Source organism: Schistocerca gregaria, chromosome 8, assembly GCF_023897955.1.
Source record: "Schistocerca gregaria isolate iqSchGreg1 chromosome 8, iqSchGreg1.2, whole genome shotgun sequence".
Lineage (NCBI taxonomy): Eukaryota > Metazoa > Arthropoda > Insecta > Orthoptera > Acrididae > Schistocerca > Schistocerca gregaria.
The window spans coordinates 274233113-274254864 of record NC_064927.1 but is presented as its reverse complement, the minus strand read 5'-3'; the positions used below and the strand labels follow the sequence as shown (position 1 = coordinate 274254864).

Sequence of the window (21752 nt, the reverse complement as noted above, 5' to 3'; positions counted from 1 at the left end):
TTATTTCGTGAGATATTTGTCCCGTTCACTATCAATGGACCACCCTGTATATAGGATAAGGCAGACAAGACAGCCCATTCTAAGTAAACCCAGAATGAATCAATGTATGCAAGTGCAGTTTTCACCATGTTATAGCAGAAAATATGGTGAATTCCCTGACATTAGCCAAGAAATTTTTAACATTTATAGCCACCGAATTACGACACAAAGTTTTTTTTTCTGATGGAGCTATATACTTTTTTCTGTGGCATTTGAAAAATGCTTTCAAGAGAACTTCAATGACATAACATGTACGAGGTATGTTTTGTGAGAAATGTGAAATAGATGTGAATTCTGTCTCAGAATGAAAACACAGAATTACTTAATAGATGTTGTTTCACAACTAATTGTATCCAGATGAGCTATTTATCAGAGATAGTTTGAAATAACTATTTCCTGCATACAATATCAAAAATGTAAGCCGTTACTGGCATTGTACATCATCTGGCAAAGCCCAATTTGGAAAGATAATGTGCGCAAGAACCTGTTTGTAAAATAAAGTGTACGAATGCAACAATGTACTTAATGATCTGGTGCCATGTCAAGTGTAGAATGGTCTGTTGAAAACACACATTGTTTAACTCAAGTTAGCACTCAGCCATGGGACCTATCATTCTACAAGAAAGAAATATGTACATCTGTTTGTTAGCTAAAGCTCGAAAGATGGTATAATGTAGACAGTTTTAATGTGGCAAGTTAGGTGGCAGATGTTTTGAACTGTAGCTGCGTCAAATACCGCTTGAGGTTGGGCCTGAACTGCGTCTGTTAACTTCAACAAGAAATTATGCAATAGCCATCCCTGTATGCTTTGTGTCGCGTGTTGCTCATTGTTTTCTTTTCTTCTTTTGAAATAAATGAAGTGACTAATCCTGGTCCATCACGGATTTTGATTACACCCCATACAACACTAGAAGAAATCAGCGATCCTTGTGACCGTGTCAGTTCTGCTGTCCAGATAAATGGAGGCAGGATTTGTTTCCCCGCAATGCTCATTATTCTCTGGTTAACTTCACTAACCCTTATCTCTGGTTAACTTCACTAACCCTTATAGAATCACCAGTTTAGTTATCCAGCACTTATTCTCCAGTTGGGCATTACATGTTCGTACAATGCGTTTTCCGGGTATTCCAAGAATAGAACTCAATCGTCTGCTAACCGGGGACTGTACAACTGGTCCTTAGTAGTGTAGTGTTCTGGTAAAAATGTTCTGCCAAAATTTCGTTTTCTTTGATACAACTAGAAGATTGTATGTTATCTTTTTTACGTGTTATTCCTGTTAGTTGTTTATTTCCATTCTGGTAGTCTGAATCTATGGATTTTCCTAATAATTATAACAATGCTTACCATTTGCACACCCAGTCAACCACCTAAAAACAGCAATTGGTATTCATCTCTTTGGTCTTATTTGTCTTAGTTCATATAGCTCCATCCCCTTTTGTCTGAGGGAAAGATTTTTTATTTCTTGATGCAATGGGGATTCCCCTGGCAGACACCTCATGTACACTAGGCACACATTCAAAAATCAACTCATGATTCACTCAGAAATCAACTTAGAATGTGTTCCAAATCATATGAGTGATCAATACACCAATGTGTGCAGGATGATAGGTGCTTAGTGAAACAAGGTTTTTCCTTCAAGAACATGAATTTGGCACCCCCTGAAATGCCACTTGGGCAGGTAGCCTGGTTCGGTTCTCCCGTAGATCCAGGCCTGGTCGACGTTATTGTTCAGGACATGCATATGAAAAGGTCTGGCCAACCAAAAAATTCAAGTCCAGCTGCTAGCAATGCTGTGTTGCAACATTTTATTAGGCCACCTCAAGAATCTGTGAAGCAGGGTGCATGTGAAAGTGGGATTAAGTCAACCAAGTGCATGACACTTTCTGTAGGCTGCAAAGTGGAAAATGTGCACTCTGGGATCATTGCATACCACAAACGAAGACAACCCGGATAAACGATGAATACTGCAAATGGTCTGAAGGCACGCTACACGAGGATGAATGGTTTGCAGGGATAGTTATCTGGACCAATGGGGCACACTTCAAGCTGAACATCACTGTAAACCACCACAACTGCGAGCACTAAGCTCCTGAAATCTCTCATTTGCATGGACAAACGCGTTAATCTACCCGGTGTTAATGTGTGATGTGGTCTGTCATTGCTGGTTGTTTTTCAAGGAGTTCCTTGCATGGTGGGGGAGTAGTTATGTTTGTAAAAACATTATTCCATTTGAGTCCATAGATGTATCACAGCACTGCACTGAACAGATACTTGAATCTTGTGCAGAGGCAGTTGAATTTAATGAAACTAAACTTATAATTGTTGTTGTTTATAGGCCCCATAACTCTGACTTCAGAACATTTCTGCTCAAGCTACAGAGGGTTCTTGATTCACTTTATAGGAAGTACCAGAAATTAGTTATATGTGGTGACTTCAATATTAATTTTGCATATGATTGTGCAAGAAAAAGGATGTTGGTAGACCTCAAATTCATATGATCTGATGCAGACTGTTTTTTTTTTTTCTCTCAACGAGGGTGGAAGGAAACAGTAGCACAGCCAATCCAACAGCAATAGAGTTTTTTATACCTTGTCAAGGAATAAGAGTGGCAGGATGTTTATAGTGCTGATAACATAGGTGATAAATATAATGCTTACCTTAACACATTTCTCGTGCTCTTCGAGAGTTGCTTTCCATTAGAGCGCTCTGAAAGGGGTGCTAGCAGAAATAGTCACAATCAAGCTACAGTAGCCCATTACAAACAGTACTGTAATGGGCTTAAAAATGTTATTAGGAAGGCAAAGAGTATGTGATATGCAAATAGAATAGCTAATTCATAGGATAAAATTAAAACCATAAGGAAGTGTCTGGTCAGCAGCCCAAGGTCGACAATATAAAGTCAGTTCTAACAAAAGTATTTCTGTTACTTATAAATCAGATAACAATCATTTTCTGAGCATTGCTGGTGAATTAAATAAAAATTTAGTATCTACAGGGAATCTTAACTTCCTTGTTAAATGCCTTTCTAACGCTGATGTCAGAAATACTCTTCTGTGACGCAGACAAGGGGAAGGTTGAGTCAATTAATTAAATTACTGAAGAATAAAGACTCTCATAGATATGATGGAGTGCTGCACAAGTTAGCCCTGTATTTAGCCATATTTGTAATTTTTTCTTTAGCTCAGGTCAGTTTCCTGAATGATTGGCTTTTCTATCGAGTACGTTACTTTATAAAAAAGGGAGACAGGGATAAGTAGATAACTTTAGACCTATTACTATACCATCAGTGTTTGCGAAGGTTACTGAGAAGGCTAGGTATGTAAGGATAATTGATCATTTGGTATCGCACGATTTGCTATCAAATGTACATTTCAGATATAGAAGTCTCAACAACTGAAAATGCTATATTCTCTTTTCTCTGTGAGGTACTGAAAGGGGTGAACAAAATGTTTCAAATGCTATGTATATTTTTTGATTCAATTAAGGTGTTTGAGTGTGTTGATCACAAAATATTGCTCCAGAAGTTGGACCATTACAGAATACGGGAACCGTGGACCTTGCCGTTGGTGGGGAGGCTTGCGTGCCTCAGCGATACAGATAGCCGTACCGTAAGTACAACCACAACGGAGGGGTACCTGTTGAGAGGCCAGACAAACATGTGGTTCCTGAAGAGGGGCAGTAGCCTTTTCAGTAGTTGCAAGGGCAGCAGTCTGGATGACTGACTGATCTGGCCTTGTAACAATAACCAAAACGGCCTTGCTGTGCTGGTACTGCGAACGGCTGAAAGCAAGGGGAAACTACGGCCATAGTTTTTCCCGAGGGCATGCAGCTTTACTGTATGATTAAATGATGATGGCATCCTCTTGGGTAAAATAGTCCCCCATTCGGATCTCCGGGCGAGGACTACTCAAGAGGATGTCGTTATCAGGAGGAAGAAAACGCGTTCTACGGATCGGCGCGCGGAATGTCAGATCCCTTAATCAGGCACGTAGGTTAGAAAATTTAAAAAGGGAAAAGGATAGGTTAAAAATAGGTATAGTGGGAATTAGTGGCAGGAGGAACAAGACTTCTGGTCAGGTGACTACAGGGTTATAAACACAAAATCAAATAGGGGTAATGCAGGAGTAGGTTTAATAATGAATAGGAAAATAGGAATGCGGGTAAGCTACTACAAACAGCATAGTGAACGTATTATTGTGGCCAAGATAGATACAAAGCCCACACCTACTACAGTAGTACACGTTTATATTTATTAGTCATGGGTGACTGGAATTCGAGTGTAGGAAAAGGGAGAGAAGGAAACGTAGTAGGTCAATATGGATTGGGGCTAAGAAATGAAAGAGGAAGGCGCCTGGTAGAATTTTGCACAGAGCACAACTTAATCATAGCTAACACTTGGTTCAAGAATAATGAAAGAAGGTTGTATACATGGAAGAACCCTGGAGATGCTAAAAGGTATCAGATAGATTATATAATGGTAAGATAGAGATTTAGGAACGAGGTTTTAAATTTTAAGACATTTCCAGGGGCAGAAGTGGATTCTGACCACAATCTATTGGTTATGACCTGTAGATTAAAACTGAAGAAACTGCAAAAAGGTGGGAATTTAAGGAGATGGGACCTGGATAAACTGATTAAACCAGGGGTTGTACAGAGTTTCAGGGAGACTATAAGGGAACAATTGACAAGAGTGGGGGGAAAAACACAGTAGAAGAAGAATGGGTAGCTTTGAGGGAAGAAGTAGTGAAGGCAGCAGAGGATCAAGTAGGGTAAAAGACGAGGACTAGTAGAAATCCTTGGGTAACAGAAGAAATATTGAATTTAATTTATAAAAGGAGAGAATATAAAAATGTAGTAAATGAAGCAGGCAAAAAGGAATACGAACGTCTCAGAAATGAGATCAACAGGAAGTGCAAAATGGCTAAGCAGGGATGGCTAGAAGACAAATGTAAGGATGTAGAGGCTTATCTCACTAGGGGTAAGATAGATACTGCCTACAGGAAAATTAAAGAGACCTTTGGAGAAAAGAGGACCACTTGTATGAATATTAAGAGCTCAGATGGAAACCCAGTTCTAACCAAAGAAGGGAAAGCAGAAAGGTGGAAGGAGTATATAGAGGGTCTATACAAGGGCGATGCACTTAAGGACAATATTATGGAAATGGAAGAGGATGTAGATGAAGATGAAATGGGAGATACGATACTGCGTGAAGAGTTTGACAGAGCACTGAAAGACCTGAGTCGAAACAAGGCCCTTGGAGTAGACAACATTCCATTGGAACTACTGATGGCCTTGGGAGAGCCAGTCCTGACAAAACTCTACCATCTGGTGAGCAAGATGTATGAGACAGGCGAAATACCCTCAAACTTCAAGAAGAATATAATAATTCCAATCCCAAAGGAAGCAGGTGTTGACAGATGTGAAAATTACCGAACAGACGAATGGAAAAACTAGTAGTAGCCGACCTCAGGGAAGATCAGTTTGGATTCCGTAGAAATACTGGAACACGTGAGGCAATACTGACCTTACGTCTTATCTTAGAAGAAAGATTAAGGAAAGGCAAATCTACGTTTCTGGCATTTGTAGACTTAGAGAAAGCTTTTGACAATGTTGAGTAGAATACCCTCTTTCAAATTCTGAAGGTAGCAGGGGTAAAATACAGGGAGCGAAAGGCTATTTACAATTTGTACAGAAACCAGATGGCAGTTATTAGAGTCGAGGGACATGAAAGGGAAGCAGTGGTTGGGAAGGGAGTAAGACAGGGTTGTAGCTTCTCCCCTATGTTATTCAATCTGTATATTGAGCAAGCAGTAAAGGAAACAAAAGAAAAATTCGGAGTAGGTATTAAAATCCAGGGAGAAGAAATAAAAACTTTGAGGTTTGCCAATGACATTGTAATTCTGTCAGAGACAGCAAAGGACTTTGAAGAGCAGTTGAATGGAATGGACAGTGTTTTGAAAGGAGGGTATAAGATGAACATCAACAAAAGCAAAACGAGGATAATGGAATGTAGTTGAATTAAGTCGGGTGACGCTGAGGGAATTAGATTAGGAAATGAGACAATTAAAGTAGTAAAGGAGTTTTGCTATTTGGGGAGCAAAATAACTGATGATGGTCAAAGTAGAGAGGATATGAAATGTAGACTGGCAATGGCAAGGAAAGTGTTTCTGAAGAAGAGAAATTTGTTAACATCGAGTATAGATTTAAATGTCAGGAAGTCGTTTCTGAAAGTATTTGTATGGAGTGTAGCCATGTATGGAAGTGAAACATTGACGATAAATAGTTTGGACAAGAAGAAAATAGAAGCTTTCGAAATGTGGTGCTACAGAAGAATGATGAAGATTAGATGGGTAGATCACATAACTAATGATTGGGGAGCAGAGAAGTTTGTGGCACAACTTGACCAGAAGAAGGGATCGGTTGGTAGGACATGTTCTGAGGCATCAAGGGATCACCAATTTAGTATTGGAGGGCAGCGTAGAGGGTAAAAATCATAGAGGGTGACCAAGAGATGACTACACTAAGCAGATTCAGAAGGATGTGGGTTGCAGTGGGTTCTGGGAGATGAAGCTTGCACAGGATAGAGTAGCATGGAGAGCTGCATCAAACCAGTCTCAGGACTGAAGACCACAACAACAACAACAACAACAACAACAACAGCGCACAATTGGTTCACCTCCTACTTTAGCAACAGACAGTGAAAGGCCATTATTCACAATGTTGAGAATGGCTGTGACGTGGGTTCTGAGTGGGGTACAGTGAAGCAGGGGGTGCCCCAGAGAACAGTGTTGGGGCCACTCCTGTTCCTTATTTATATAAATGATATGCCCTCTAGTATTGTGGGTAACTAAAGTATTTCTGTTTGGTGATGACACTAACTTGGTAGTAAACGATGTTATGTACAACATTGGCTTGGTTTCGAATAGTGCAGTTCATGACATACAAAATAAACTAATGCTAAATCACAGTACGACTCAGTGATTAGTGAAACTGAACCATTCAAATTTCTAGGGGTTCAGATAGATAGTACACTGTTATGGAAAGCCCGTGTTCAGGTTCTTGTTCAAAGACTTAATGCTGCCATTTCTACTATTTGAAAGGTATCTGAAGTGAGTGATCGTTCGACACGAAAATTAGTCTACTTTGCTTATTTTCATTCACTTATGTCGTATGGTATTATATTTTGGGGTAACTATTCCCATTTTAAAAGGATACTTTTGGCTCAGAAATAGACGGTTTGGGCAATAAGTGGTGCGAGTTCACGAACCTCTTGTTGACCCCTGTTCAAGAGTCAGAGTATTTTGGCATTGGCCTCTCAATATATATAAATATTCCTTACTGTCATTTCTTGTTAACAACATTAGCTTACCCCCAAGAATAAGCAACTTGCACTCAGTTAATACTCGGCAGACATCAAACCTGCATTTGGACCGGATTTCCTTAACTCTTGTACAGACAGGTGTGCAGTATACTGCTGCATCAATTTTCAAAAAGCTACCACTCGAATTCAAAAATCTTAGTAGTAATCCATGCTCTTTGAAATTGAAACTGACCCTCATGGGTCACTTTCTATTCCGTCAAGGAGTTCCTTGAAAAATTAAGCTGATTCTTGTTATATTGTTGATTGATTTTACTTAAACTTACAGAATGACTTTTTTCAGACTCTTTATTTTTATCTGTAATTACTTTTATGTCTTAATTTCATGTATTGACATGATCCATGACTTTGGAGATTTGCTCCTCAATTTGGCCCTACGGAACTTTTCGTGTAAATAATTAAAATTGCACAGTTTACCATAACTAGTGTATCTTGATATGCTGCAAACACTGATCTTACCTGCCGCCTGAGAGATATCTGGAAATGAAAGATTTTACCCACAACAAGATGGTGCTCCATCTCACAACCACACATAAGTCAGAGCCGACTTGGATGAAAATCTACCTGGATGATGGAAAGGTTGAATAGGGAGCTACTGAGTACTCACCACGGTCCCCAGGCCCTACAAATATCTTCATTTCTACCTACGGTGGACTTTGAAAAATGAAGTTTAGCACTAGAAGCCAGCACTGAACGAGCTATGGTAAACCACTGAGGTGTCATGTTCAGCTACTGCACCGGCAACACTGACAGCCATATTTCAGTCAAAACTTCAGCAGCAATGACGTCGTTCGGCTGTTAAAGGCACTCACTTTGAATGCACAAAATCTTCCTACCCCTGCTCCCCTACCTCCTGCCCCGTACAAGAATTTTAACAGTATGTCATTTTTTTGAATTAATATTGACTATCAAGGAGTGTCTTACATTTTTCTGGACCCCCTATATGACTATAAGAGCATGATGTATTCCCACTTGATATTGTGTGTAAAGCACTTATCTCTGCAGCATTGTGTGAAATACTTACCACTGTAGCACAGAAGACATACCTTGAGAAATACACAACAAGCAATTATTGAAGGATTAAAACCATTACAATGCAAAGGATACTCATTGTACAACAATGAAACATTCTTCCGAGCAGTTGGGACTCCCTTCCCAACAGGGACGATGACACCATCAGGTCTGACATGCACTTCTTTTGGGTTTGGCTCAGTGCGGCCCAAACCCAATGTGCTGTGTTTGCCAGGAGGAAGTTTCTCTATATAATCAGCCTGCGTTCTTTCGTACCTATAAAACATATGAACATTGGTATACTATATTATACTAGTAAAGCAATTTATTAATATCCATAACTGATAGTTACTGAATATTGAAACTTTATTTTGGTTTCTAATCTCTTCAAGGCTGTGTGCTCGTGTGTGATCTTCAATTCACAATCCATTTTCTGCATGACAAACTTTGATTTGATGATATAAATAGCACCAAAAATTAGCACGAAAACAATCCAATTTAGCAAAAAGTAAAAATGAACTTGGCCATGAAATGAAATGATTATTTCCTGTTCCTATTTATAGGTTGTTGTCCTCCTATTGTAGTAGAAAAGAGCAAACGGTGCAAATGACACCGCTAATTTGGTGGTGATGACTGTTATAGCCAAGCAGCATCCTGAATGGTAAAGATTATATTAGAAGTGCAACTAAGTCATTACCTGATGTCATGACGGCTCACTACGACAATCTGAAATTGTTGCAAGTGCTAATAACACAGTTTCTTTAATCAGTGTGAGTCCAATTGGTGACCCAATATTCTGGAATAGTGGCGTGGCCTAGAACACTGACTGTGAAGAGTGCTACTCGACTATTGTGGGGTCTGGTTGTATGCAGCTTGCATTGTTATAATAGAGGCTTGCACTATTCTTTGCATCTGTGGAAATCTTTAAATTTAGTATGACACAACTAGCCCAAAATTCTGTAAAGATTCTCACCTAAATTCATTGCATATTTTTGCAGCACCAAGAAACCATTAAGATGAGCCACAAACAATGCTATTAACTACTTAAGGGAAAAATCAATGGTGAGTGTTTGAATTTATTGGAGAAAGTGTTGGACATGAACTGCTACCTGAAGAGGCTTAGACTTTTGCTTACTATAGTTAAATGTAGGGCGAAAGTGGCTGTGTCAACTTTTTTTGTGGCTCTTTACAGTCTGAATAGTTCTTTTGATGTGGATGAACACTCAGGCAGGCCGCAATTGATTATCCTGCCACTTAAACCAAAGGTTCCTCCCTTCGAAATTTTTCCCATAAAAAACATTGAAAGGAAAGATTAAAATTAATACCACGATCTATTTTGTATACACATGGAAGTAGAAGGGTACTATTAAAAAGAAAAATATAGCAGGGTGTATATACATGCAAGGAAAGGGAAAAAATTTCCTAGACTTGCCGGTTAAAAATACACTGTTTCTCAGGTGATTATACAATTTTCCCATGTTAAGTGACAACATACTTTCCCTCTGAACTACAAAATGTGTCAATACTTTGACTGGTACAGGTTTTATACATCACCACAGAACTTCCCAGACCTATGGAAATGAAACCCAGCAAAATACTACACGTTCTGGAAAGATCTTTGATGTGCAAAAATATGTATACAGCATATTTTCATGTTAAGAAAGTGTAGATACGAATCTCTCTAAATACCGCACAATAGCTTCTGAAGCACTGACATTTAGACTGCACAGCGTTTTTGTCTGCCAATCATAGCTCGCATCAATCTCGGCAGTCAATGAGAACAGATATTACAAGAAACAGACATGCAATTAGTCAGCCATAGCAACATCACTGTTAAGTAGTGCAAACACACAAACAGGAAATTAATATTCATGTAGTATAACTACAAGGAAAGCTAAGCTTTAAGATACATCAAACACAAATAATGGCAGAAATGACTGGTTTTCTGTGCCCAAAACTTTTCTAGGTGGCTGGCCTCGATGTGTGAAATTTTGAGCTCCGTGATTTAAGAAATTCATCACACATTCTCACACTCAACATAATTCATCCTGCATAAAATGAAAAAGTAATACTTCTCAAACCACCATTCACAATATTTTTCCGCAACCTATTAGAAATGAAAACTGTCGTGATGTTACACTCATCAAAAGCAGTTTGTTACTATTTAAGTACTGTATAGTCTTTGTCCCAAAGCCTTTGACATTTTGTCCTTGGCAGACGCTTGTGTGTGCATTGTGTTTTGTTGCTGTAAATGGTACATTTTCTTCGCAACTTAAGTTTTGAATGGAATGAAAGATCAGCCAACCAGTTGCAAATAAAGGTTTATTAAACTCTCACAGAGTTGACAGGTGAGATGTCTCAGTTTACTGGTTCTTGACGGCTGATTTAAGTCTCACAGAGCGTTAGGTGACTTGTGTCACAGCCATGTTTAAGGTTTTGAACTTAAGTTTTATTTTGTTGTTGTTCTCTTGTTTATGCTTTATTGCTGCAGTATTATTCTTCAGAAGCAGTGTAAAATTAAATTCTTTGTTAGAGTATCAGTTCTTACCAGCCAAAATTACAAATATTTAAATGTTCACTAAAACATGGAAAATTCCCAGGATTCTAAAATATTACATTTTTCCCAGATGAGAAAATTCCCACATTTTCTCCATATTTCCCAGTTGTCTCACGGTGTATACAACTTGTATAATCAAACAATGTAAAATAAATCCAGGATGGAACATAACAATATTATGCCACACACACGCACGCACGAGTCATCAGTGCCCTGATCCCAGCAGACATACTTGTAAAAGGCCTGTACAGTAAAAGCGTAACCTCTGCAGCCACAGGGAGGGAACACCAAGGGGTACAGAGCTAAAATGAACACCACAATAACACAAAATAGAGGACACTTAAAATGAGCAGAGCAAATAGTTGACTACAGTAAAACAGACTACAGTGGTTGATGGATCAGGTAAAAGATCAACCACTCAGCTACGAACTAAGAACCTCCAGCTGGAAAGCTTAGACAGAGGTACCAACACAACTTGTTACCATGAAAGACACTATTTTGGTATCCACGTCACAATTAAAAGTCGCTGGAGTGGGTGTAGCCTGAGAAATCATGCGAGAGCACCCACACTAGAATGAGTGATAAAACCTGCAGGGATAAAACATAAAACTGAGTCAGCTACAGAGGCATCGTCACCTAGAATTAAAGGAAGGGCAGCTGGTAAATGAAAGGACTACTGCAAGGGAGCTAAAAGGGGGCAGACCATCGGACCACTGTCAGCCCGACAACACAGCGACACTTGGGCGGGTTCTCACGGCGAAGGAGATAGCTGTGGGTCAACCAAATATGTCCAATTTGGAGACGGCAGAGAACAACTGAGTCCCTAAAGCGTGCTCCTCAAGGATGAGTTCCATACGGTCGTGGACGACTATGATGCAGAGCTTATTTGGCGTGTTCAAGACAGACAATTCAGAGCTCCAGACATCGCGGACCTTGTGATGTAGGGCTGACCGGAGGTATCTTTCCACGAGACCAAGCTCCAGGGGTGCCGAAGTGGTGGCCTGCCTGGCCAACCGATCGACACGTTCATTTCCTGGAATGCCGATGTAGCCCAGGGGCAACACAAACGTTGCTGAACGACCACACTCAGCAAGAGCAAAAACAGCATCTTTAATACCACGCACCAAAGAGTCCTGAGAAAAACAATGGTCAAGTGCTTGCAATCCACTCAAGGAGTCGCTGCATATGAAAAATGACTCCCCAGGGCAGGAGGAAAGGTGACCGAGTGCACGATAAAGAGCAACCAGCTCTGCAGTGAAAAAACTGCTCCCACAAGGCAGGGAATGCTGCTCAACGTAGTTGCCATGGGGGAAGGCAAACCCAGTGAGTCCATTGACCACAGAACCATCGCTGTAGACTACATCTGCATCGCGAAATGAGGCAACAAGAGCCAGGAAGACTGGCAGGTGGAATGGAGGACTTCGGAGTCGCAGGACAAATCCACGCAAAGCTGCAAGCGAGGGAGAGACCAAGGAGGGGTAGAGGAAGAGAGCCGGAAGGATGGAGGAAGAGGAAAGGACTCAAGTGACGAGAGAAGGGAACGAACCTGGACCGCGATCGGGAGACTTGACCTAGGCCACCGTCATTGGGAGAGGAGTGGGGAAGATGGAAAAAGAAGCCTGCGGTTTCAGTGGTCAGGCGAGGCATGGACGCGGGTTATGTATGACGCAAGCAACTGTTGGCGGAATCGTAGGGGAGGGATTCCAGCTCTCTACAAGAAGGATAGTCACCAGACTAGCGCGGAAGGCACCTGTCGCCAGTCTGACACCACAATGGAGAATCGGGTCAAGGATCAGCAATGTTGAAGGTGCTGCTGAGTCTTACACCACGCTCCTGTAGTCGAGACGGGACTGGTTGGTTTGAGAATTAAAGGGACCAAACTGCATAGGTCATCAGTCCCTTGTTTCATAAACACACAGAGCACAGTGAAACCATCCATTTGTCATTCGAAGCACAAGAGAAAAATTCCAAGGGAAGAAAAACCCCAAGGGCAATAATAAAGAAACATGGAAAACAGAGCACAGCAACAAAAACAACAGAGAAGACAGAAAGAATTAAAACTGTACAGCAGAGGATCGTGGCTGGCTGATCACGAAAATAATAGGATGAACCAGCCACTCTGCTGACACGTTAAAACCTCCAGCCTAAAAGATTAGGATGGAGTCGAATTACACACAAAACTAATTAAAAGATACAGCTCAAAAGAGGGCGATGTAATAAAATTAAATGGACCTATAAAAGCTGCTTGTGCGAATAAAACGTAAAACCCGATCTGCCATAGAGACGTTGTTACCTAAAAGAGATGATAAATCACCCTGGAGATTAAAAGCACACCTGAGAGCGGTTAAAAGAGGACATTCCAACAACAGATGGGCCACCGTCATGGTTGCACCACAGCGACAATGAGGGGGGTCCTCTCGACGCAGCAGATGACCATGCGTCAGCCAAGAGTGACCAATGAGGAGCCTACAGAGAATAACAGAATCCCTGCGAGAGGCCCGCATGGAGGAACCCCACACGGACATCGTCTCCTTTACTCTCCGCAGCTTGTTGGGTACAGACAGAGTGCACCATTCGTCTGCCCACATCCCAAAGACCCAACGGCGTAACACCGATCGGAGATCAGTTGCCGGGGGGCCGATCTCCAACGGCAGTTTGCGGGTGGCTTCTTTAGCTAACTTGTCGGCGAGTTAGATTCCCGCTATCCCAACGTGTCCCGGGGTCCATATGAACACCACTGAATGTCCACACTGTTCAAGAGCATGAACGGACTCCTGGATGGCAACAACAATGGGATGGCGTTCGTAGCACTGATCAAGAGCCTGCAGACTACTGAGCGAGTCATTGCAAATGACAAAAGACTCTCCAGTGCTGGTACGAATACGCTCAAGGGCACGAAAAATGGCTGTTAGCTCTGCGGTGTAAACACTACAGCCTTCCGGCAAGGAGCGCTGGTCTACATAGTTCGCATGAGCATAAGCATACCCCACACGGCCATCAGCCATCGAGCCATCCGTATAGATAGCCTCCGAGTCGCGGGATGCGTCGAGGAGAGCAAGAAATTGGCGGCGCAAGACTGCAGGAGGAAACAAATTCTTTTGCCATTGTGAGAGGTCCAGCCGAAGCTGCGGCCGACGAATACATCAAGGTGGTGTATGTAGGTGGACCTGAAAAGCAGATGGAAGAGGCAAAGACTCGAGTTCACTAAGGAGTGACCGAACACGGATCCCAATGGTATGGCCTGATCGCGGCCGCCGGTGTGGGATATGGACTGCTGCATGAGAGAAAAGGAGACGATAGTTAGGGTGACGGGGCAAACAATGGATGCGGGCAGCATAGTTGGCTAAGAGCTGTTGATGCCGAATGTGGAGTGGAGGAACACCAGCCTCAGCAAGTAGGCTATTAACAGGACTGGTGCGGAATGCTCCTGTTGCCTGTCGAACCCCACAGTGGTGAACGGGGTTCAGCAGTTGCAACGCTGAGGGCGACACTCAGCCATACGCCACACTCCCATAATCCAGTTGGGACAGCACAAGGGCTTTAGAGATGCAGCAGCGTGTTACGATCTGCACCCCAAGTTGTGCTGCTGAGGCAGTGGAGAGCATTCAGATGCTGCCAGCACTGACGCTTGAGCTGACAAATATGTGGAAGCCAAGTAAGCCGGGCATCAAACAGCAATCCCGGAAAACGGTAAGTGTCAACAACCCTGAGCATGGCATCCTGAAGATAAAGCTCAGGGTGGAGATGGACAGTTCGATGACGATAAAAGTGCATAACACAAGACTTCGCAGGAGGAAATTGAAACCCATGGGCTAGGGCCCATGCCTGTGCCTTGCGTATGGCTCCCTGCAACCTACGTTCTGCAACACTAATGGTGGAGCAGCTGAAAAAGATGCAGAAATCGTCAGCATATAACGTTGGTGAGACAGATGACCCTACTGCTGCTGCAAGGCCATTCGTAGCCACAAGGAAAAGGGGCACGCTCAATACAGAGCCCTGTGGAACGCCGTTTTCCTGGATGTGAAGTGAACTATGGGATGTGCCAATTAAAACACGGAATGTCCAAACAGATAAAAAATTCTGAATAAAAATAGGGAGAGAGCCCCGGAGACCCCACCCGTGCAATGTGGCTAGAATATGGTGCCGCCACGTCGTGTCATATGCTCTGGAGAGGTCGAAAAAGACTGAGACGAGGTGTTGGCGCCTGGAAAAAGCAGTGCGGATTGCAGACTCAAGGAAGACCAAAGTATGGGCGTTGGAACGGCCCTGACGGAAGCCGCTCTGGCACGGAGCCAGAAGACCCCGAGACTCGAGCAGCCAACACATCCGTCAACTCACCATACGTTCCAGTAGCTTGCACAGAGTATTTGTCAAGCTGATGGGCTGATAGCTACCCACATTAAGCGGGTCCTTACCAGGCTTCAGCACCGGAACAATGGTACTCTCTCGCCACTGCAACGGAAAGACACCATCGCCCTATATACTGTTGAAGATGGCAAGAACACACCGCTGACAGTCCGGAGACAGGTGTTTGAGCATTTCATTGTGGATGCCATCTGGCCCAGAGGCTGTATCGGGGCACTGTGCCAGGGCACTGTGGAGTTCCCACAAACTAAATGGGGTGTTATACGCCCCAGGGTGGCGAGAAACAAAAGAAAGCAGTTTGCATTCCTCCCGGCGATTTAGGGCGCAAAACGCGGGCGGATAATTCCCCGACGCAGACGCCCGAACATAGTGCTGCGCGAAATGCTCGGAGATTGCATTGGCATCAGTGGATACCGCCCCGTTGATGGTAAGCCCTTGGACACCTGTAGAGTGCTGCAATCCAAAGATGCGCTGAATCTTCATCTACACCTGGGAGGGTGAAGTACGGGAACCAATGGTGGAAACGTATCTCTCCCAGCACTCCTGTTTCCGCCTTTTGATTAGCCGCCAGGCCTGAGCACGGAGACGTTTGAATAAAATTAGGTTCTCCAAAAACGGGTGCCGCTTACGTCACTGAAGAGCCCGCCGACATTCTTTAATGGCTTCAGCTACCTCCGGAGACCACCAAGGTACTGTCTTTCACCGGGGGCACCCTAACGAACGAGGAATGGTACGTTCTGCAGCAGAAACAACCACTGCAGTCAGTGTCTCAACCGCCACATCGATGGTACCGTGGGGGAGAGATTCAACAGTGGCAGCAGAGGAGAACGTTTCCCAGTTTGCCTTGCTAAATGCCCATCTAGGCAAGTGTTCATGGGAGCGACGCTGGGGTGGTGAAAGGAAGATGGGAAAATGGTCACTACGACACAAGTCGTCATGGACCCTCCAGTGGACCGATGGTACAAGCCCCCTGGGCTGCACAACGACAGATCTATGGCAGAGAACGGGTCATGCGCCACACTGAAATGTGTGGTGGCGCCAGTGTTTAACAGACAGAGGTCGAGTTGGGAGAGGAGATTCTCGACCTCTCTGCCTCGGCCAGTAACCTTCGTTCCACCCCACAGGGGATTGTGGGTGTTAAAATCCCCCAGGAGAAGAAAAGACATGGGGAGTTGGGTGACAAGTGCAGCCAATTCGGTCAGGGAGACTGTACCCCCTGGAGGGAGATAGACACTGCAGACGGTTATGTCCTGGGTAGTCCTTATGCGGACAGCCACAGCTTCCAATGATGTTTGAAGGGGCACAGGAGCACTATATATAGAGGTAAGGACATACACACAGGCTCCACCTGACACACTATTGTAAGTGCTACGGTTGCAGTAATAACCCCTGTATCCATGAAGGACAAGGGTCCGCATTGCCGGGAACCAGGTTTCCTGGATGGCAATGCAGAAAGCAGGTGTCATGCTTAGAAGCTGTCATAGCTCAGGGAGATGGCTAAAATAACTGCCACAATTCCACAGGAGGATTGTACATAGTGTGTCCTGTAGGAGCACTAAGGCACTGAAAAAGCAAATTATCTCACAGAATCACATGCTGCCACCGACTGAGTGACTGACGTCGCAACTGCCATCGTTTCTGAGACGGCAAGATCAAGGTCATCAGGGGATGCAAAGAGCTCGACCTCATCCTCAGAGGCTGAGCTGACAGGAAGCGGTGGCGCGGAAACCACTGGGTCCTTAGACTTCTTGGAGAGCTTCCTCTTCTCTCTCTTGTCTTTGGGAGGAGGGTTTGCATGCTGGGAGGGCTTTCCTGGCGCATTGTCAGGAACAGAGGAAGAATGTGAAGCCCTTCGACCAGCAGCTGGTGGAAGCTCAGCCACTGGCTAGCGTCTTGCGAGACATTGGTAAAATCCTTGGAAGGGACTCCACCAAGGGACCCCTTCCGAACGAGTGAGGCCTGAGGAGGCTGTTGCCTCCCCGGCTGAGAGGTGGGGAGGGATGTCCCCAGTTGTTCAGGGTCCACTGCTCCCAAATCGGGTATTTTGGGAGCAGTGGAAGACAGTGTGGCCCCTACCAGCAGTGGGGCAGGCGTAACTTTACTGTTCTGTGGGCCAACTGAGAAGGGAGTCTTTGCAGGAACTGGTGGCGGCAGAGTTGCAGCAGCATAACTCCTCAACACAGATGTGGGGTTGAGCCGTTCCAGCTTCTTCCTTGCCTCTTGGTAAGTTAAACGGTCCAGGGTCTTAATTTCTTGTATCTTCCGCTCTCTTTGGTAGACTGCACAGTCTGGCGAGCAGGGAGAATGATGCTCCCCACAGTTAACACAGGTGGGAGGCGGAGCACACGTAGTATTAGGATGCGGAGGTCGTCCACAATCACGACACGTGGGGCTGGCAGTGCACCTGGAGGACAGATGTCCGAATTTCCAGCACTGGAATCATTGCATAGGGGCGGGACATAGGGCTTGACATCGCACCGGTAGATCATGACCTTGACCTTCTCAGGCAAGCAGTCGCCCTCAAAGGCCAGGATGAAGGCACTGGTAGCGACCCTATTATCCATGGGCCCCTTAAAGACACGACGGACAAAGTGCACACCTCGTCGTGCCAGGTTCTCCCATAGCTCATCATCAGACTGGAGCAGAAGATCTTTATGGAAAATAATACCCTGGACCAAATTTAAGGACTTATGAGGAGTGACAGTAACGGGGATGTCACCGAGCTTCTCACAGGCGAATAATGCCCGGGATTGTGCAGATGCAGCTGCTTGTATCAGAATGGCCCCACTCCTCATTTTGGAAAGAGACGCCACCTCCCCAAACTTATCTTCGAGATAGTGCACAAAGAAAAGAGGCTTAGTTCCCAAAAACGAATCACCATCAGTTCTGCTGCACACAAGGTATCGCGGTGAATACGGCTCCTGTCTGTCCGCAGCCCTATGTTCCTCCCATGGTGTGGCTAGGGATGGGAACGATTTCGAGTTACATGTCACAGCGTTAAATTCCACCTTACCACACTTAGAGCCATTGGCAGTCGGGCGACCACCAGAGTGAGATTTCACCCGCTTCATTGCGGGGCATCCGCCCCGATGCCAACCACTCTGACCATGGGCTCTCCCCATGGGTGCCACTCAGCTACAGCAAAGGCCACCTGGCAGGATGGCCGTTGCCGGGAGTCCCGATGCCCCAGAGAGACGGGCATCTACTACTTGGCTTACATGGCGAGGTGTTAGCTCAGGCATCGACAGTACAATCCCTGCTTTGTCAGGGGGCTACAAACTAAAGGGTACATGATGACCCCACCACAACGGGCTGGCTACCGTGCTGGATTTAGGGTGCCATGGGAAGTCCATAGGTATCGTGGGTGCAGATAGTGATGCACTAATGATGTGACTTACACAATCCATCTGGGGTGTATGCCCAAAATAAGGGATGGAAGGTGTAGTTACAATGCCAAGACGATAAAGAGTGCCAAGGTCTTAGGGCACAGAGGACTGATGGTGCACCACGTAAGGTGTCCTTCCCCAAAAGGATCGTACTTCTGTTGAATTTGAAAAAATGGAGGTCAAACCCCAATGGGGACCATCACATTAAAGGCCTAAAACAGTTGAGACTCCTTTTAGTTGCCTCTTACGACAGGCAGGAATACCACGGGCCTATTCCTACCCCCGGACCCGCAGGGAGGGAGATGGGACTGGACTAAGGCCTTATAGAGCTGTTGGAGGATTGTTCGTGCAGCCCCCCAAACAGTGTGTGAGGCCGCGAAGGATGCTGAGGTGGGGCCAGCAATGTCGTTTAAGCTCGCGAAGATGAGGTGTCCAATTGAGCTGAACATCAAACAGCACGTCAAGAAAGCGATGCGTCTCCTCAATATGAAGAAGTTCATTGGTGAGTTAGAGCTCTGAATGGAGGTGGACCGTTAGACAATGACAAAAATGCATCACTCGGGTCTTAGAGGTTGAGAACTGAAAACCATGGTTGGATGCCCAAAAATGTGCCTAACGGATGGCTCCCTGCAGCCGCCCTTCAGCGACACTGATGCTTGGGGAACTGTAATAAAGACAAAAGTCATCGGCATAGAGAGAGGAACAGACCGATGAACCCACTGCAGCCGCAAGACCATTAATCGCCACCAAAAAGAGGGGAACGCTGAGAACCGAGCCCTATGGGACACCGTTCTCCTGAATATGACCTTCTTCTTCTTCTTCTTCTTCTTCTTCTTCTTCCTTGGCTCTACAGCTCCTGATGAGCCTTGGCCTCTTCTACAATTTCCTTCCATCTACCTTGGTCCTTTGCCAATACTCTCCAATTTCTATAGCCCATCTTCCTAAGATCTTCGATTACTCCATCTTCCCATCTGGCACTTGGTCAACCACGTCCTCTCTGCCCTCCTGGCTTTCCTCGAAATATTCTTCTTGGTACTTCTGTATCATTCAAGTGAGCCACATGTCCTGCCCACCTCAGTCTGGATGATTTCACTATCCCTCTGATGGGTTGGTCTTTGTATATTGTATACAACTCATGGTTGTATCTCCTCCTCCATCTTCCTCTTTCACAGATTGGGCCAATAATTCGTCTAAGTACCTTTCTTTCAAATGCATCCAGTGTTTCAATACCTTTGGTTGTTCATGTCCAGGCTTCAGAGGCATATGTTAGCACTGGTTCTATAAGTGATTTATACATAGTTAATTTCGTGGTATGAGTCAGGAGCCTTGAGGATAGAAGTCTTGTTAGGGCAAAGTAGGCTCTATTGGCCAGTATTAATCTCTGCTTAATTTCAAAGGAGGTATCAATTAGATGTGTAACTGTCGAGCCCAGATACTTGAAATGTTCAACTCTCTCAAATGTATTATTGCCCATTGTTACTGCATTTGGAGTATTTCCTCTATATGCTTTCCCAGCTGCCATATATTGTTTTTTGTTCATTAATAATTAACCCGACGTTCCTACTGGCCTGTTCAAGAGCTGTAAATGTCTCTTCCATTGCTTTTTGGGTTCTTGCTATTATGTCATGTGCGTAGGCCAGTATCTGCACCGATTTATAGAAGATCGTTCCTCTGTTCAGAAGGTTTGCGTTTCTCATCACCTTCTCCAGGGCGGCATTAAAGAGAAGGCATGCCAATGCATCCCCTTGTCGCACTCTATTTTTAATACTCAATGCGTTGGACATCATTCATCCTATTCTTACACTACCTTGTGTTTTGCTCACTGTCATTCTCACCAGCCTTACCAACTTTCTAGAGATTCCCAGTTCATCTAGAGCTTCATATAACTATGCTATCATAAGCTGCTCTGAAATCTATAAAGAGGTGACGCATGCCAACTCCAAATCCCCCCCCCCCCCCCCTCCAGGATTTGTCTTCAGGTGAATATTTGATTTATGGTCGACTTCCCAGGAAGGAATCCGCATTGGTACGGCCCCGTCTCCCTCTGTATGGTTGGGAGTATTCTGTCGAATAGTATATCCCAAATTAAGTAGTGTGATCCCTCTGTAATTGCCACACTCCATCTTATCTCCTTTCTTATATACGGGACATATACCCTCTTTCCATTGGTGGGGCGTTTTCTCCTCTTCCCATATTCTGGTGACCATTTTCAGAAGGCCTTGTTCCAGCTCTCTGCCTCCTTGCTTAAACAGTTGTGATGGAATACCATCTGTCCCTGCTGCCTTGTTGTTTTTCCAATTTGTTCATGGCAGTTTTCACTTCTTCCATATTTGGTGGGGTAGTGTAGTTGTCTGGGTCCTCTTCCCCATTGATGTCTGTTGGGTTCTCTGGTATAGTTATTCTAGGATTGAGTAGACTATCAAAATACCTGCGCCATCTTTCGCATATTTCCTTCCCTTCACTTATTATATTCCCTGTCCGATCTTTTATTAAGCTTGTTTTGCTACCAAAAGGCTTCCGTGCCGCATTCACCTCTCTATAGAATTTTCTTATTTCATTTTTGCTTCTCATGAGCTCCATTTCTTTGACACTAGCTTTCATCCATTCTCTCTTTTTTTTGGTGAGTCCTCTCCTCAATCCTCCGTTTTTCTTTGTATTCTTCTACTATCCTCCTCGTACAGTGTGGTCACACTGTCCTTCTATATACTTTGTTCTTTTCTTCAGTTACTATTTCGCATTCAGTATCAAACCATGATGGTCTTACTTGTCTTGTCCCAATTCCAAGTATCTCTCTTGCCGATCGATGTCTCCACAGTCGTTTTTATCGCTTCCCACTGATCTTCAATATTGTTATATTCTCCAGTGTTTTCCAGAATCCGAGTTATCTTCTCCTGATAGTGTTCTCTTACTTCCACTGATTCTAAAGTTGTTATATTTCTGTGCCCTGGGTCGGTCTCCTTTCGCTGTGTTAGATATCCTTGCCCTCACCCGTGCCCATACCAGAAAATGATCTGTA

The 21752-nt window shown here is 44.2% G+C and overlaps 1 protein-coding gene across 1 annotated transcript in view; it reads right to left on the bottom strand.

The window, feature by feature from the left end:
* LOC126284734 (poly [ADP-ribose] polymerase) overlaps nucleotides 1-21752 on the bottom strand; it is a 128189-nt gene that overhangs the window by 6872 nt on the left and 99565 nt on the right. Inside the window, exon 18 of the mRNA XM_049983872.1 lies at nucleotides 8525-8704. Coding sequence (XP_049839829.1) covers nucleotides 8525-8704 — 180 coding nt within the window. The remainder of the gene's footprint in view (nucleotides 1-8524; nucleotides 8705-21752) is intronic.